Consider the following 12,168-nt stretch of genomic DNA (forward strand, 5'->3'; position numbering starts at 1 on the left):
ACTTACTCCCGCTTGCTCTAGCACGTGTCGTGTGCACTCAAGGAGCCTCAGCTCTGCAGCACCCACAGCTCAGGGAGCCTGTCACTGGGAAGAGATGGTTTAATGCTGAACTCCTTGGGAACAAGTCAAAACTGGAGCCATTAGGCAGCTTCTGCAACAATGCGATGAGTAAAAAGTCCTACTCTATGAATACAGAGCCCTTCAGCTGTGTTCTATAGCCAGGGAGATTCCTGACGTGTTCTGCTCTCCTTCACAGGCTGCTGATAGCAGCAGAGATTGATCCAGAGGTGAGGGTTCAACATGAAGCTTCAAGTAAAGCTTAACAGCTCCGCCTCTGCTGGTTGCGAAGGAGGGTTGGATGGTGGGCTCCTGCCCTTCTTCCCATCAGCCAAGGGCTTGAAATGCTGCAGAGGACAAAACGTGTTAGTGCAAAGATTTGGTGCTCGTTCAAGAGTACAGGCGTGTGTGTGACAATGCTGCCCCTCTGCGTGACCTGTGGGCTCAGCCGCTCCTTTGTCTGGTGGGAAAAGCATTGTGGGCTCATGCTGGACCGTTAAACCTTGCAGAACCTCAGGGGCTCCTTGTGCAATGTTGAGGTACCAGCGAATCAAGCAGCTTAGAAAATGTTCTTTGGGCCCCCTTGTCTGGCCTGCCACCCCCTCACAGACACCCACAGCAAAGACAAACATAAGGAGAGAAGCCTCGTGATGCTTCCAGCTGGGTGAACAGTGCCTGCCTGAAGCTGTACCTGTGAGTTCTTGAACTCGGAGTAGACAGAGAAGAGGATATGCAGAGGCTGGATCCGGCTCTTGTACACAGGGATGTCCAGAATGGCTACAAGCAAGAGCAGAAGCATGTGAGAGCATCTGATTGCTGCAGGTAAAGACTGAACTTCCCCCTGCCCACTATTACTGGGGCCTTCCCTCACTATAGACCGCAGGTACCCGTGGTATGAGTCCACATCCTACTGCAGACAGCAGAGACTGATCTCGGCTTCTCAGGGCTGAGCCTGCTTCTAACAGTCCCTTGCTTTAAGTGAGACAGTGCGAGGGCAGCAGCACACTTGTGCCCTCAGCACAGCCCCTGGCTTACCACAGATCATGTCGACGTACTCGGCCAGGTCACAGCTCATCTCCGCCGTTGGGAGCCCCACCTGGAAAAGACAGAGCAGTCAGCTCTGCTACTGCATGGCAAGCGCGGCTCTCGGGCCGAGCACAGTGGCCACCAGGAATTCAGGCACCAGGCTGCTCCCCCATCTGGCGAGGGAGAAATGGGAAGCAGGAATAAACCCGAGTGGGCCAGGCCAGGGGCAAAGAGCCCGGAATGGAGCAGGCCCCCGGCTTTCATGGAAGGTGGTTATAGCACCAGCACCAAAGTAACTCCTAGCACACCTTTCCCAAGAGCTCCTCGAATTCCGGTGACCATTCCTGCATCAGGGTCTCTATGTCAGGCATTGGCCTGCCAGGGAAGAAAAGGACATAAACTTCAGGATCACACACAAGTGAAAGTTTCCTGCTGCCGGGCTCCTGCAGAGGGGACCGGCTCCCTCTGAGCACAGCAGTGCTCAGCCCGCCTGGACTGTGCCACCAGCGTCCCTGTGGCCTGAGCTGGGACCGTACACGTGGAGGGGAGCTCACCGGGTGTAGTGGACTGTGGCAGGAGGTTTGCAGCGGTGCAGTTCGTTGATGCTCTCAATCCAGCTCTCAATGGCTTTGGGGTTCTTCTCTGCATTCTCCACACTCTTCACTTTTATTTGCTGCTAAGAACAAAAATACAAACCGGGAAGCATTTCGCGGTGTTTGGGGGCTTCTCTGCAACCCCTGCGTTGGCTCCACATTAACCATGCATTTTCTCTTTCCTAGTGGCACTGCACCAACCGAGGAGAGCCATGGGCAAACAGAACCCTGAGGAAAACCAGCTATTGACAACCAAAAGGAAACAAAGCTTCCCCCGAAGGAAACTGAACCAAAGCCTGCACCAAGCCCTGCCACAGATCCATTGCAGTTTAAAACTATGGCCTAAAGAAAAAGGTTAGTGTTTTCTGCCTTTGAAGCCGAATTAGCAGCTGTGCTGCAACACTCTAGTCACAGAAGTAAGGCAAAATGCAGTGTTTTCACTACAGGCAGCGTGCAGCAAGTGCAACCTCCCCCTCCCTGACTCACTGTGATGTTGTGCTGCTTGGAGTTCTCCGTCAGCCAAAGGGAGAGCACGGTGGGATCTGACTGCTTGGTCGATGGCTCGTCCAGCACCAGCAGGCCCAGGTTATCAGGATTGCCGTCGGGACGGGGAACCTGCAGACAAACAAAGGCCCTGTTTCCTGTGGGAGTCTAGAGCAGGGGACATTGGGCTGTTTTGGAGGGAGCCTCCCTGTGGTTTAAAAACCAGACCCTAAAAGGCATTGGCAGGCCTGCTCTCTTGAATACGAGTTGTTAGTACAGTGCTGCCTGAAAAGCACGAAGTGTTAGACAAGGGAAATGTGGCCGTGGTCCCAAATTATGCCCGGGAAGTGACTGTTTGACAGCTCAGGGACAAGGCTCAATGGTCTGTAGGGCCGGGCTTCAGCCAATGCTACATCCCGTTTCAGCTCGTGCGCAGCACATACAGAGGGAAGCAAAGCAACTGTACCTTTAGAAACGCGTCAATGTCTCCAACTGCAGGAATAAAGTCTGGGATGAAAGGCTGCAGTTTGTATTCGATCTCTATTGGTTTGGGAGTGTACCTGGGAAAAAACGGCAGCACTGTGGCAGCAGTTACGGACTGGCCTGTAACACTTGCCCCAGTAATTGACACAGAGGAGAGCAAGGAGCGGGCTAAAAGCCCTTCCACTCACCTCTTGATGTACTCAAAGAGTTCTTTGATTTCAGAAGACACCGGCAGGTAATCATAATCTGCTATACTAAAGTCCCTAAAGGAAGGCAGAGAAATGCAGGCAAAGATTAACATGCAGTAGGCTGTCTGCAAGGGGGAACCAGCACCCAGCTGTGCAAGACCGGCATGAAGGAAGCAGAAACACCGAGGCAGGGAGTCTCTTGCACAGGAGAGCCACCACCGGGCCCTGTTTTGCCTTAGGCAGGCACTTGCGTGCGTTGCCTGCGGTGACGGACTCGTGTAGGGGTGTCAAAAGCCAGGTAAGTGCTCACCCCGCGAGCGCAGCCCCGTGCTCATCCGAGTCGTTCTCCGAGTCACTCTCCGAGGAGTCCGAGGAGTCCTCCGAGTCCTCCTCCTCGCTGAGGGCGGCGGCCGCGGCCGACCGAGCCACCGCCTCCTTCTAGGAGAGAGACCGGGCCTCACGGAGCCGCCCTGCCGCCGCCGGGCCGCCCTCCCGCCGCCGCCTACCTTGCTGCTGCTGCCCTCCTCGTCGCTGCTCTGATCGGCCGCGGGATGCCCGGGCCAGCGGGAGGCCTGGGGCCGGCCCGTACCCCCTGCCCGCGGCGATCGGCTCCCGGCAGACCTCCCCGCCACGCCGCCCGCCTGCTCGGCCTCCGGCAGCTCCAGACGCTCGTAGTACGGCTGCTCCTCGGGCGGGCGGGCCTAGGCAGAGCGGCGCGGTGAGGCGGCGGCCCCGGCCCCGGCCCCGGCCCCCGCCGCCCGGCGCCCCGCTCACCTCCGCCATGCCGCCGCGCCGCCGTTGCCAGGGCGACGCGCCCGCATCGGTTGCCCCTGGCCGGCTAGAGCGGCAGGGCCTCCGCGGCGCCCCCTGGCGGGAGGGGCGGCGGCGGTCCGCCAACCGCGCCCCGCGCGCCGTGCGTGACGGCGCTTCCGGCTGGGGACGTGGCTCGGTGCCGCCATCTTGTGCGGCTGCCCGAGGGACGCGGAGGGACGGAGCGCTGAGCCCCGCGCCGCCGCCGCCATGGTAAGGTCTCGCTCCGCCGCCCATCGCGGGGCACAGCGGCGGGAGGGGACGCTGCTCGGGGGGCCCCTGCTCCCGCCCGGGCCCGGCGCTGGAGGGCCCTGGCCTGCGGGGCAGAGCCGAGCGCTGCGGAAGGTCCTGCCGCCCGGGCAGGCGGGGCTGCGGCCGCTGCCCTCGGGCCGGTGCGGGCTGAGCACGGGCCCGTTCCGCCGCGGAAGGGAGCCGGTCCTGCTCCTTGTGCCCCCCAGCGCTGCTCCACCGCGGGCTCGGGCGGCGGCGCTGGGAGGCCGCTCCGTTCCGGGGCAGAGCCGTGTGCTCCCGGAGCAGCGAGACCCCCGGTGCCGCCTCCCTTGCACCGTGACCCGTGCTTGGGGGCAGTGCTTACAGAGAGGAGGTTTCGGCCTGACATAAAAGCACTTCAGGAAGCGTTTGTCCCCGAGCTGTCAAGCTGCAAGTCCCCGAGGCCTCACCCGGTGCTGTCGGCCTGAGGCTGAGGTGGGACTTGGTCTGCTTCTGCGAGTTCCCAGCGCCTGCCCGTTAATAACAGCGGTTGGGGATTTAGGAGATCATCAGCACAGAAACAGCCTTATCCTGACAAAGTTAAGAGCTGATCTGTGCGAGGAGGGAGTCCCACTAGCCCGAGAGAACGAGAAGATGTGGGCTGCAGTCGCTTTGCTGCCTTTGTGTTGGTGTGATAGTACCAGAGGTGTGCAGGAGAGCCATCAGGGGCTGTGGTTAACGCCGCTGCCACTTCTCCATTAACGTGGCTTTGCCGTGGATGTGGCCCTGGGAAGAACCATCCCATTTTACATTTCTGTGTTTGGTTGTAAGCTGGGGCTGGACTGACCAGAAGAGCTCAGTAACCTGGGGCCTCCCCGGAGCACTGGGTGGGTTGTGCCACCTCTGTGTGTGTAGGAAGGGGCCAGTTTGCTGTGCTCAGGGTAACAGAGCAAGGCAGAGGTGAGTCTGCTTTTAGCATAGCGCAGTTACTGGCGGCAGCAAAAGGCTGAAAGCGGTGGCCAAGGAGGCCGAGCTGGGGTGCGGCACTTGTGAAGTTGGGATGGAGTCGATGCTCCCCTGTCCTCCCGCGCTGACCGGCCCTCGCCTCCTCCGCAGGTGCTGTTGGCAGCAGCCGTGTGCACGAAGGCGGGAAAGGCCATCGTGTCCCGGCAGTTCGTGGAGATGACGCGCACCCGCATCGAGGGGCTGCTGGCGGCGTTCCCCAAGCTCATGAACACGGGGAAGCAGCACACGTTTGTGGAGACGGAGAGCGTGCGGTACGTCTATCAGCCCATGGAGAAGCTCTACATGGTGCTGATCACCACCAAGAACAGCAACATCCTGGAAGATCTGGAAACACTCCGACTCTTTTCCAGAGTGGTAAGGATCTAAGGATCGTTCGCTTACTGCAGGGTTCCTGCTGTCAGCTCTGCTGGGGAGACCAAAGGGGTGATTGCTAAAGTTAGCATTAAATATTCCCTGTATTCAGGGCTCCTCAGGAAATGCGCTGGCCCCAGCGTGTGTTTAGGTTCCTCTGAGTTAGTGTTCCAGGGAAGTTAAGAGGTTGTCCAAGGTATTGCAGTGCAGGAAAACTAATCGTGGCAAAACTTGGTCTTGTTTATCAGCAACGTAAGAGCAGCTTAACAGTGCACTGCTCTTGTGGAGGGCCTAGCACTGCTTTGAAGTCAGGGGGTAGTAGAAAGTGTTTACATGGTGTTGTCTACAGACACCCCACCAAAATGTTTTCTGCTATCCAGATCCCTGAATATTGTCGAGCTCTGGAGGAGAACGAGATCTCTGAGCACTGCTTCGACCTGATTTTTGCCTTTGATGAGATTGTTGCCCTGGGCTACCGTGAGAACGTCAATCTGGCCCAAATTCGGACCTTCACTGAGATGGAGTCGCATGAGGAGAAGGTGTTCCGAGCAGTCCGAGAGGTGAGCAGGAGTAACCACAAGCTGGGCCCCACGTACACGCTCTGGGAGATGCTGCTGCTGCTCAGCTTTGATAGTGGCCCAGAAGCGATTTCACTTTTCTGTAAACTGAGTGCTAGTCTCTTGTTCCCTTTTGCTTCACAAAGGGTTTACAGGCAAATGCGCTTGATTCCTGAGCAGAATGAGATTGAGATTGCAAAGCTCTGTCAGCCTCTTGTCTTTTACTTCAGACTCAGGAACGCGAAGCAAAAGCTGAGATGCGCCGTAAAGCCAAGGAGTTGCAGCAAGCCCGGAGGGACGCAGAGAGGCAGGGCAAGAAGGCGCCTGGGTTTGGCGGCTTTGGGAGCGTGGCCGTGTCCGGGGGCACGACGGCGACCATGATCACAGAGACCATCATTGAGACGGAGAAGCCCAAAGTGGCTCCGGCACCTGCCAGGTGGGTGTGCAGCAGGGAGCAAGTGGGCCCTCGGGGTCAGCGAAGCTGCAAGCACGTGCGCCAGTAAAGGCCCTTTTATTGGTGAGGAGCATTTGTGGTGCGTCCCACATTAGCATCCTGGAGCATCTCTGGAGCCTTTGATAGGCGAAGGGCTCCACAACCTGTGTAAGAAAAAGAGGTCCCAGCTACTGGTAATATACAGAACAGAATCCAAACCTAAATTACAACTTTGCAGCCTACATATCAGTTTTGAGTGTGTTCTCCCAGAAAAAAGGCTGCAGAGGTGAAGCTGGTTTTGTTGGGATAGTCGGGTTACAGTGCTTGCAGGTAAGGAGGAATCTGTTGCCATGAGCTGACCTGGAGGTTCTTACACCTTTTCTTTAGGCCCTCGGGTCCCAGTAAAGCCTTGAAACTTGGCGCTAAGGGGAAGGAGGTGGACAACTTCGTAGACAAGCTGAAATCGGAGGGAGAAAATATCCTGACTGCTGTAGGGAAGCGCTCCACAGAAGCAGCCAAAGTGCTTGCTCCTCCTGTTAACATGGAGAGGTAGGTACTGCCCCGGCTTTGGAAGCATTGTTCTTGTGGTGTGCTGTGTGGTGCACATGTGGCTTCTTGAGATCGCTTCCTTTCTCATTTTCAGAACAGGCTTTTTCCTGCCCTTCAGGCCCCATGTGCTCTCTCGTGCTCTCTCGTGCTCTCATTGTAAATGGTGGTGGGCAAAACCTTGGGAAGCGCAGCAGGAAAAAGCAGACAGCTCCTTTCAGTAGGACTTACCTGAACTTGGGTGTACGTCCGTTGTTCAGCTGAGGTTGGGAGTTTTCCCATGCCTTTTTCCCTTCAATACCTGAAATTTTTCTGTTCTTCTGACGCAGAATTCCTGCTGAATCCTGGCTTGGGGTGGCCATGTTCACAGATAATTTTATATAGAGCAGTTCAGAAGCTTATAGTGCCATGAGCTGTGCTCCTGTCAGCACAGGATTTTTGGGTGAGCAGCCCCTTGAGGTGCTGTATCACTGTTCTTCATGTGGGCTTCCACCCATTGCAGACTCACATCTCTGGAGCTGACCTGCGGGAGCAGCGTTAGCATCTGCTGTGCCCTCTGTGCTGCTCCGTTGGGGCCATCCCGCTCCTGGGAGCTCTGGCTCATTACGTGCAGCCTTCCCTGCTGAGCGCTGCTCTCTCATCTGACCTCTTGGATGCCAAGCATAGCACTTGCGACACTACTTTCTGTCTGTCTGTCTAGCGTGCACATGAAAATAGAGGAGAAAATCTCCCTGACTTGCGGCCGTGACGGAGGGTTGCAGAGCATGGAGCTGCACGGCATGATCATGCTGCACATTGCCGATGAGAAGTTTGCACGGATTCGCCTGCATGTGGAAAATGAGGACAAGAGGGGAGTGCAGCTACAGGTAAAGCCTGTTCAGTGTCCTGTGCTCTCGAATGTGCCTTTGCTCCTCTCCAGGGAATACGTGAGCCTGTCAGTGTCCTGTGTTCATTCACGTTCAAGCCATCTCAGTATATGAGTTGAAAATGGGAGTAGTCACTGCAGAGGTTAGCGCACTGGGGCCAGCTCACGCTGGAAAGATTGAAGTTCAGTTGAGAAATCCAGTCTCGTGCCCTTATCTCCCTGCCCTCGGCGCCTTATCTGCCCGATGGTGCACGTTGCTGTGCCGTCTGGTCGCACTTGGACCTTGCAGAAGCCTGGTGCGGTGCTTGGTGCTCCTTGGTATGATGTGAGCTTTAGTTGGGGAGTGGAAGAATTTAATGTGGAGTCCTGTGCTGCTGAGGAATGAACTTGCTACCGCTTGGGGTCACTTGTGTGCCATCACTGCTGTATTGGAGGTGATTGCTGGAGTTCACGATTGCAGCCAGCGATAGAGCTCTGAAGATTCTGAAGGACACATCCCCTTTCTCCCACTCTGTGTGGCCTTACAGATGCCTGGAGATTGTGCTCCTTTGATACACTCTTTCGCGCCTTCCCTCCTCCTCCTTGCTATGAGCTTGCCTGTATATGGCTGGCTTATCTGCTGCTGGCTTATACACTAGGAGGTTCCTTATTGGCACATCTCATGAGGGAGTTCCTAACAACGCTCCCTCATGTGCTGCTTCAGGTGGAAGACAAGATCAAACCCAGTGTTGACTCCTGTCTTTCTAGCATAACTTGAAGGTTGACTTGCAAAAATCCTCTGCTTCTGCAAAGCTGTTTATGGAGAGAGAATATTTAAATTGAGTTTGGCTGCTGATGTCATGTGTTAAGGTTGTGGAGGGAAGTAGGATTTTTGCCGTTTCAGGGTGTTCCATGCAGCATTAGGCTGGTTTTTCTTCTGTTGTGGGTCTTCAGGATGGCATTTGAGGTTTCAAGAGTCATTAGAGTTGCTCTCTAGGTGTTGGCCCAGGACACGCATTGCTGGCATGTCTGATGCAGTGGTGTGTGTTCTGGAAGGAATCCCAGGTTGATAAGCAGATGTGCTCTAGCTGGGCTTCTGAACCAGGAGCAAAACTGATGCATGTCGAGTAAAACACCCTGGGATGTGTCATCCTGCCTTACTAGAGCCCGTGTTGCCTACCAACAGTTCTGTCTTTAGGCTTGGAGTTGGAGCCTGAGCGTATGTTCCCCTTTCAGACTCACCCAAATGTGGACAAGAAGCTCTTCACTACAGAATCGCAGATTGGTTTGAAGAACCCAGAGAAGTCATTCCCTATTAACAGCGACGTGGGGGTGCTGAAGTGGAGGTTGCAGACCACGGAGGAGTCCTTCATTCCATTGACAAGTGAGTGCAAGTGTGCACCTGAGGGATCAGGTGGAAGAGGCTGATGTGCATTACGTTGCAGAGAGACCTTAGAACAGCTTCCAGTGCCTGAAAGGGGCTGACAGGAAAGCTGAAGAGGAGCTTTGGATAAGGGCCTGTAGGGACAGGACAAAGGGGAATGGGTTTAAACTGTCAGAGAAGATTCAGATTTGATATTAGGAAGAAGTTCTCTACTGTGAGGGTGATGAGACGCTGGGACAGGTTGCTCAGAGGAGGTGTGGCTGCCCCGTCCTTGGCAGCGTTCAGGGCCAGGTTGGTCGGGGCTTGGAGCAACCTGCTGTAGCAGAAGGTGTCCCTGCCCATGGCAGGGGGGTTGGAACTGGATGAGCTTTAAGGTCCCTTCCAACCCAAACCAGCCTGGGATTCTGTGATCCATGGGCTGCCGGCTTGTAGCCAGCCTCCAGCAGCTGGGCTGCCTGGAGTGTGCCACCACACGCTGAGATGAGATGTTGGAGATGTGTTCCCCTGGCTAGTGCCTGTTCTTGGTGGCATGTGTTTTCTGTAATGCTCTTAAAGAAAAGAAAAAGCTTTTATTTAAGTCAGGGTTTCTTGGGGATGACTTTGCGGTGCCTTTTGGGAGCCCATGTGGTTCACTCACTGTTTCTGTGCCCTCAGTTAACTGCTGGCCATCAGAAAGCGGCAACAGTTGTGATGTTAACATTGAATATGAGTTGCAAGAGGAGAGCCTGGAGCTGAACGATGTGATCATCACCATCCCCTTGCCGTAAGTAACACTCCTTGTCCAGGCAGCATTATCACATCTGCCTGGATCCAGCTGCTTCTCTCCCCTCCCTGGTTTGTGGGTCTGGACAAACACTTCCTTAGCTCTGTGCAGCTGAGCTGTTGTAACTTCTCGTTGCCTATTCTAGGTCTGGTGTAGGCGCTCCAGTGATTGGGGAGATTGACGGTGAGTATCGCCACGACAGCCGGAGAAACCTCCTCGAGTGGTGCCTGCCAGTGATAGATGCCAAAAACAAGAGCGGCAGCCTGGAGTTCAGCATAGCAGGGCAGCCAAATGACTTCTTCCCGGTGCAAGTCTCGTTCATCTCCAAAAAGAACTATTGCAACATACAGGTATGGTCACTGCTGGTACTCCGTGGGTGTGATGTTCCCACTCTTTGCTCCTCCAAGCTGCCTTGGTCATGGTTATAAGTGTCTGTGTCGTGGCCTCTTGTGCCCTGCTGCTGCTCTTGGTGAAGGCTCAGTGTTGGCATGAAGTTTCCTCTGTGTTGGCTGGGTTTGGAGTGCCAGTGGACAACGCTGGCAGCTTCAGCTCCCCAGAGCTGACCAGCCATTTGGTCTGTGCCTTTGTGACTCTTGTAACCACTAATTCCCCTCAGACTCTGATAGAGAAACTGTCAGCCTTTGAGCCAAAACATGTGTCTCTGTCTCTTGCCCCATCCTTGCCAGTGTTCAAGGCCAAGTTGGATGGGGCTTTGAGCAACTTGGTCTGCTGGAGGGTGTCCCTACCTGTGTTATGGGGTTGGAACTATAGATGGCTTTAAGCTCCCTTCCAACCTAAACTGGTCTGTGATGCTGTGCTGCTATATGGCGTCTGTCTGTCCGTCCTGAGCTGCAGCTAGTGACTGCTGCTGACTCTCAGCAGAAACACAGCTACTGCAGAGAGCCCTTCCCCATTTCCAGCTTTCCTGAGAAGAAAGCTCTTTTTGGCAGTTTGAAAGCGCGGGGTTGCCACTGTCCTCACCAGCGTCCCGGTGTCGGCGCTGAGCTAACTCTGCCTCTTGTCCTGCAGGTTACCAAAGTGACCCTGGTAGACGGGAGCAGCCCTGTCAGGTTTTCTACCGAGACCACCTTCCTGGTGGACAAGTACGAGGTGCTGTAACGCGCCCGCGGGGCCCGCAGCGGAGCAGGTTTTTTAAATTTAAGAAAAAAAGAAAAAGAAAAAAAAAAGAGGCCGAAGTTGATTGGGAATGTTGGGAATGTGGGAATGCCGCAGCCCCCCCGCGCAGGAAGACGCGTGGCTCTGCCGCCTGCAGCGCTCCCAGGGCACAGACACTTTTGGCAGAGAATTGATGTGCTCACGGGGGGAAAGGCTACAAATTTCTTTGGCAGATTTTCACCGGCCGGCAGGAAAGCGCCACCTCCACCGCAGGGAGCCTGCCTTTCACCCGTCCCCGTCCCCTCTGGAGCCTCTTGGCGCCCAGTCCCAGCGCCCACCAGCCATCGTCCTTTCCCTGCTGAAGCATCGCGCGCCGATCCCTCCTTGGTGCTGCTGCCATTTTAATTTCTCCTCGACCTTCAACTCCTGTTCCTGTTGGTGAAAGCTGGCGTTAAGATGACGTGCTTGGGGTGCCTGGCTCTTCCAGACCCTCCTGTCTGGTGCCAGCAGAGCAATTTGGCTGCAGTTCTGAGTGAGGGGGCCTGGCAGAGGAGAAGGTCGCAGTGCTCAGTCCTTCTGCCCCGCACGGTTACTGCTGTCCTTGCAGCTGGGCTCGCCTCTGGCTCGGAGAGGGCTCCATGGTGGCACAGGCCACACTTTGGCACATTCCTGCTGCTGATGGAGGGCATCCAGAGGGACTGTCCCTGGGCACAGGCTCACTGTCCGCTGCAGCTGCTCTCGGGCCAGGCTTTGGAGGTGGTGTCGGTTAGAACCAGCTCCATGTGCTTCCTCGAGCTCTTTCGGTGCAAGGGGAAGGCCTCGGTGCATGGAGCCGTGGACTCTGGGTTGCCCGGGCTGCCCCCATGGTCACAGAAAGGGAGCACTCCGAAGGCACATGCACCGGGAGCACCTCTGCGAGTGCATCTCTGTTCCCTGGGGCCCTCTGCCGAAGAAGTTCATGGTCTCTCCTCTGTTGGCAGCACCCGGGAGGGAACCGTCCCTCATCCCGGCCCTGGGAGGGTGGGAGAGCAAACCCTGTTCCTAGGAAGGCAAAGTAGGTGGCAAATCCCACTAGCTCGGTCCTGGTGCAGAGCTGCTTTTCCGTATGATGTTAAAATGGAGCCGAGGTTAGTTCGGAGCTTTTCCTTCATTTTTTTCCCCTGGAATTGGTTGGAGGGTCACACTGAAGCCGAGCCGGGATCCCCTTTTGTAACCCTGTACTGGCCTAGGGACTAGAGCACATTCCAGTGTACACAAATACGAGTCGTTAACCCAATAAAGAGTTCTGTCGGAGGAGC

At 55.9% G+C, this 12,168-nt stretch overlaps 2 protein-coding genes across 3 annotated transcripts; one reads left to right on the forward strand and one right to left on the reverse strand.

The window, feature by feature from the left end:
- Nucleotides 1–81: 81 nt before the first annotated feature.
- IFT46 (intraflagellar transport 46) lies at nucleotides 82–3,844 on the reverse strand. 2 transcript variants are annotated; one of them, XM_065697148.1, is made up of 11 exons: nucleotides 3,605–3,844; nucleotides 3,337–3,531; nucleotides 3,141–3,268; nucleotides 2,831–2,905; nucleotides 2,626–2,719; nucleotides 2,163–2,291; nucleotides 1,638–1,756; nucleotides 1,392–1,458; nucleotides 1,093–1,153; nucleotides 749–834; nucleotides 82–404 (listed from the first exon to the last, which is right to left on the reverse strand). In XM_065697148.1, the coding sequence occupies exons 1-11, from the start codon at nucleotides 3,611–3,613 to the stop codon at nucleotides 309–311; spliced, it is 1,059 nt and encodes a 352-aa protein (XP_065553220.1). In that variant the 5' UTR covers nucleotides 3,614–3,844; the 3' UTR covers nucleotides 82–308. The 2 variants fall into 2 exon arrangements, with proteins under 2 accessions (XP_065553220.1, XP_065553219.1); XM_065697147.1 differs by having other exon boundaries at nucleotides 1,638–1,759.
- On the forward strand, nucleotides 3,748–12,164 carry ARCN1 (archain 1). Its single transcript, XM_065697139.1, has 10 exons — nucleotides 3,748–3,853; nucleotides 4,967–5,230; nucleotides 5,608–5,787; nucleotides 6,015–6,220; nucleotides 6,605–6,766; nucleotides 7,464–7,629; nucleotides 8,844–8,991; nucleotides 9,646–9,754; nucleotides 9,900–10,104; nucleotides 10,784–12,164. Exons 1-10 carry the CDS (start codon nucleotides 3,851–3,853, stop codon nucleotides 10,871–10,873), a joined length of 1,533 nt encoding a protein of 510 aa, XP_065553211.1. The 5' UTR covers nucleotides 3,748–3,850; the 3' UTR covers nucleotides 10,874–12,164.
- Nucleotides 12,165–12,168: the final 4 nt, after the last annotated feature.

This window comes from Lathamus discolor, chromosome 17 (assembly GCF_037157495.1).
Source record: "Lathamus discolor isolate bLatDis1 chromosome 17, bLatDis1.hap1, whole genome shotgun sequence".
Taxonomy (NCBI): domain Eukaryota; kingdom Metazoa; phylum Chordata; class Aves; order Psittaciformes; family Psittacidae; genus Lathamus; species Lathamus discolor.

Excerpts from the sequence above, each read along its gene's own strand:
- IFT46 (XM_065697147.1), bottom strand. Across the intron at positions 3,269-3,336 it reads AGGAGGGCAGCAGCAGCAAG|AAGGAGGCGGTGGCTCGGTC; the intron begins GTAGGCGGCGGC and ends TCTCTCTCCTAG. Across the intron at positions 1,459-1,637 it reads GCCACAGTCCACTACACCCG|GCCAATGCCTGACATAGAGA; the intron begins GTGAGCTCCCCT and ends CTTCCCTGGCAG.
- ARCN1 (XM_065697139.1), top strand. Across the intron at positions 7,630-8,843 it reads AGAGGGGAGTGCAGCTACAG|ACTCACCCAAATGTGGACAA; the intron begins GTAAAGCCTGTT and ends TTCCCCTTTCAG. Across the intron at positions 10,105-10,783 it reads AGAACTATTGCAACATACAG|GTTACCAAAGTGACCCTGGT; the intron begins GTATGGTCACTG and ends CTTGTCCTGCAG.